The 4,166-nt window shown below is 52.0% G+C and overlaps 1 protein-coding gene across 1 annotated transcript; it reads left to right on the top strand.

The window, feature by feature from the left end:
- Nucleotides 1-1,290: 1,290 nt before the first annotated feature.
- Nucleotides 1,291-3,683, top strand: LOC143869838 (uncharacterized). Its single transcript, XM_077376395.1, has 4 exons — nucleotides 1,291-1,690; nucleotides 1,744-2,186; nucleotides 2,394-2,572; nucleotides 3,002-3,683. The coding sequence occupies exons 1-4, from the start codon at nucleotides 1,291-1,293 to the stop codon at nucleotides 3,681-3,683; spliced, it is 1,704 nt and encodes a 567-aa protein (XP_077232510.1).
- Nucleotides 3,684-4,166: the final 483 nt, after the last annotated feature.

The following is a 4,166-nucleotide window of genomic DNA, read 5'->3' as shown; positions in this document are numbered from 1 at the left end:
TTGAGGCCGGCGAATTCAGATCTGTTCGGTTTCTCGGGAGAGGTCGTTTAGGTGGAGGGACAGATTGAACTTCCCGTCCTCGTCGGAGAGCCACCCTGCCAAGCTTTCGCCATGGTCAACTTCCTGGTAGTGAGGGCCACCTCGGTCTATAACTCTATCTTGGGACGGCTTGGCCAGAACCTGATCCGCACCGTTGCGTCGGCGTATCTCCAGAAGATGAAGTTTATTACGCCTAACGGCGTGGGAGAAGTCCGGGGAGACCAGCCCCAGTCCAGGGAGTGCTATGCAATGGCACTCAAGGGCAAAAGCGCGGTGGAGTCGCTGCCGATTGAGTTACTCGACCTGAGGGATGAAACTCGGGGAACTCAGCCCGCTGAAGACCTCATCTCCATCCCCTTGTGCAAAAATGATGATGAGAAGGTCGTTCAGATCGGCTCCTCACTAGACAGCACCACCTAGCGCAGCCTCACCCAATTCTTCCAAGACAATGCAGACGTCTTTGCATGGGCTCCTGTTGATATGCCCGGCATAGACCCAGAAGTTAGCACGCACAGGCTTGGTGTTGACCCAACTTGCAGGCCCGTGAAACAGAGAAGAAGACATTTCGCCTTCGAAAGGCGGCAAGCGATAAAAGAAGAAGTGGAGAGGCTCTTAAAGGCCGACTTCATTCAAGAGATCCAATATCCGGACTGGTTGGCAAATGTGGTCCTGGTAAAAAAGCCAAATGGAAAGTGGAGGACCTGCGTTGATTTCACTGATCTGAACAAGGCCTGTCCCAAGGACAGCTACCCGCTCCCAAAAATCGATCAGCTCATTGACGCCACCGCAGGCCACGAACTACTAAGCTTCATGGACGCCTTCTCCGAATACAACCAAATCAGAATGTATGAGTCAGACATACCAAAGACTTCTTTTGTGACGGATCAGGGTACTTACTGTTTTCGTGTCATGCCCTTCGGCCTGAAAAACGCCGGGGCCACGTACCAGAGGCTCGTGAACAAGCTCTTCCGGAATCAGATCGGCCGCAACATGGAAGTTTATGTCGACGATATGCTGGTCAAAAGCCGCAGTGCGCAAGATCACGTCTCCGACTTGAAAGAAACATTCCACGTCCTGAGAGAGCATAAAATGAAGCTCAACCCCACCAAGTGCACATTCGGAGTCAGCTCAGGGAAGTTCTTGGGGTTTATGGTAAGCCAGAGAGGGATAGAGGCTAATCCAGAAAAAATCAAGGCCGTGGTGGAGCTCACTCCATCGAAAACAATCAGAGAAGTGCAGAGACTAACAGGAATGGTTGCCGCGTTAGAGCGCTTCATCTCAAAGTCTGCGGAGAGGTGCCTGCCATTCTTCAGCGCCGTCAAAGGACTCAAGACTGCGCCCTGGACGGAGGAATGCCAGACCGCATTCGAGGATCTGAAGCAGTACTTATCCTCCCCACCACTATTGACAAAACCAGAGCCGGGTGAGGAGCTACTCTTGTATCAGTCCGTTAGCCCCCTGGCCCTAGCAGCTGTCCTAGTTCGTGAAGAGCGCAGCCAACAAAAACCGGTCTACTATGTTAGCAAAGTCCTGCACGATGCTGAAATCATATACCATCGGGTCGAGAAATTGGCTTACGCGCTGGTGATGGCAGCCAGGAAGCTGAGGCCGTACTTTCAAGCTCACACGATAAAGGTCCTCAGCCGCTCAGGCAAGTTCTCCATAAGCCGGACACCTCGGGACGACTCGTGAAATGGGCTGTAGAGCTTAGCGAGTTCGATATCCAGTACGCGCCAAGACCAACAATCAAGGCTCAAGTATTGGCGGACTTCGTGGTTGAATGCACCATCCCCCAGCAGGTCACCGAACCCGAAATCGCCCGAACCCCAGCTGTAGAAAGGGTAATCACAAATGAGGAACGACCAGAAGATGGAACTGAAGAAGAAATCATCTCCGTACCAGCGGGACAGGATCCATCACCTGCTGGACCGCTTTGGGAAGTATACGTGGACGGATCTTCAAGCAAGGGTGGTAGTGGAGCCGGTCTGGTTTTAACCGGGCCGGACAACTTCACTATTGACTACGCCTTGAGGTTCGGATTCCGCGCATCGAACAATGAAGCTGAATATGAGGCCCTCCTCGCCGGAATGAATCTTGCGGTCCAGACCGGCGCCCAAATACTGAAAGCCTATTGTGACTCTCAGCTGGTTGCAAACCAGATTCAAGGGGTCTATGAGGCCCGCGACGAGCGCATGATCAAATACCTCTCCAAGGTCCGCCAGTTATCCACCAAGTTCAAAAGTTTTGAGGTCATCAGAATCCCCAGAACCGAAAATGCAAAAGCAGATGTGCTGTCAAAGCTGGCCGCGTCCGGATACACAACTCTCGGGAATATATGTATGGAATTTCTCCAGAAATCCAGTATCGAGAATAAGACTGCTGAAGTGATGCAGGTGGAGTACGAGTCCTCCTGGATGGACGAGATCATCGACTACCTACGTAGTGGGAAACTACCCGAAGCTAAGAAGGAAGCCCGCAAAGTGACACAAAGAGCGGCCCGGTTTTCCCTAGATGGTGAGAACCTCTTCAAAAGGTCATACACCCTCCTGTACCTAAAGTGCCTCCGGCCAAGCGATGCCGCGTACGCCCTGCAAGAGACACACGAAGGTATTTGCAGCGAGCATCTAGGGGGCAAGGCCCTGGCGATCAAAGTGTTGCTGAGAGGTCTATACTGGCCCACATTAAGACAAGACGCGCTGACCCTGGTCAAGAAGTGCGAGAGATGCCAGAAGTTCTCTCCCACCATTCACCAGCCGGCCGTGTCTATGGCCCCGATCATCAGCCCACTCCCCTTCACAATTTGGGGGATGGACATCTTGGGCCCCTTTCCACTGGCCTCAGGAAGGCGCACGTTCGTAGTAGTGGCCATCGATTATTTTACCAAGTGGGTGGAGGCTGAACCTCTAGCCCAGATCACAGAGCAGAATGTACAGAACTTCTTTTGGAAGTCAGTGGTTTGCAGATTCGGGATCCCACGCATCTTGATAACAGATAACGGTAAACAGTTCGACTGCCGGAACTTCCGGAAGTTTTGCTCCGACTTGAAAATCGAACAGAAGTTTACTTCAGTAGCGCACCCGCAGACCAACGGGCAGACAGAAGTGATGAACAGAACCCTGCTTCAGGGAATTAAGAAGAGGCTGGATGATAAGGATGGCCGGTGGGCATATGAGCTTTATCATGTCCTGTGGGCATATCGCACCACTCCGCGTACACCAACAGGTGAATCACCATTCAACCTGTCCTTTGGAATAGAGGCAGTAATACCGGTCGATGTAGGCACCCCGTCTCCTAGAGTCACCAACTTCAGCGAACAGCTCTTTAATGATGGGCTCCGTGCGAACCTCGACTTGCTGGAAGAAGCCCGGGAAGAGTCTCAAATCAGAGTCGCCGCTTACAAGCAGAAAGTGTCCAACTATCACGATTCGAAGATACGCCCTAGAGAATTCCGAGCCAGGGACCTAGTCCTAAGGAAAGCTGCCATCTCTCAGCCAAAAAAGGTCGGAAAACTTTCTCCAACTTGGGAGGGACCATATCGAGTGAAAGAGGTGATTTGCCCGGGCAGTTATAGGCTGGAAACGCTAGAGGAGCACCTCTTACCCCACGCTTGGAACTCCAAGAATCTCCGGAAATACTATCAATAACAAGTCGGGCGTAAAAGGTGACTAATTGTAAATATTATTAAAAGTAAATGATATCGAGACTCTTTTGCAGATCTCCGCGTATTCTTGGAAACCCAGTTCACTAAAACTTGGGTACTCATCAAATTGGAAATCCAGTTCACTAAAACTAGGGTACTCGACGCTTGGTTCGCCACGGCTCGTCTCCGCAAAGACCAGGAGCGCACTCTTGGTCCGGGACCAGTCCGGATGCTAAAAAACAAAGCTCCTCAGAAACCCAGTTCACTAAAACTAGGGTACTCGACGCTTGGTTCGCCACGGCTCGTCTCCGCAAAGACCGGGAGCGCACTCCTGGTCCGGGACCAGTCCGGATGCAAAACCCAAAGCTCCTCAGAAACCCAGTTCACTAAAACTAGGGTACTCGACGCTTGGTTTGCCACGGCTCGTCTCCGCAAAGACCGGGAGCGCACTCCTGGTCCGGGACCAGTCCGGATGCAAAAAACCAAA

The sequence above is a fragment of the Tasmannia lanceolata genome, unplaced genomic scaffold (genome assembly GCF_043159265.1).
Source record: "Tasmannia lanceolata isolate RefF3 unplaced genomic scaffold, GAP_Taslan_0.1 ptg000003l, whole genome shotgun sequence".
NCBI lineage: Eukaryota > Viridiplantae > Streptophyta > Magnoliopsida > Canellales > Winteraceae > Tasmannia > Tasmannia lanceolata.
This window is presented reverse-complemented; position numbering and strand designations above follow the sequence as displayed.

What these genes read in the sequence shown, in the direction of transcription:
- LOC143869838 (XM_077376395.1), top strand. Translation starts at nt 1,291, where the DNA reads ATGGTTGCCGCGTTAGAGCGCTTCATCTCAAAGTCTGCGGAGAGGTGC. An exon ending in CCTATTGTGACTCTCAGCTG is followed by an intron (nt 2,187 to 2,393) that starts GTTGCAAACCAG and finishes GAATTTCTCCAG; the next exon opens with AAATCCAGTATCGAGAATAA. An exon ending in GGTGAGAACCTCTTCAAAAG is followed by an intron (nt 2,573 to 3,001) that starts GTCATACACCCT and finishes AGTGGTTTGCAG; the next exon opens with ATTCGGGATCCCACGCATCT.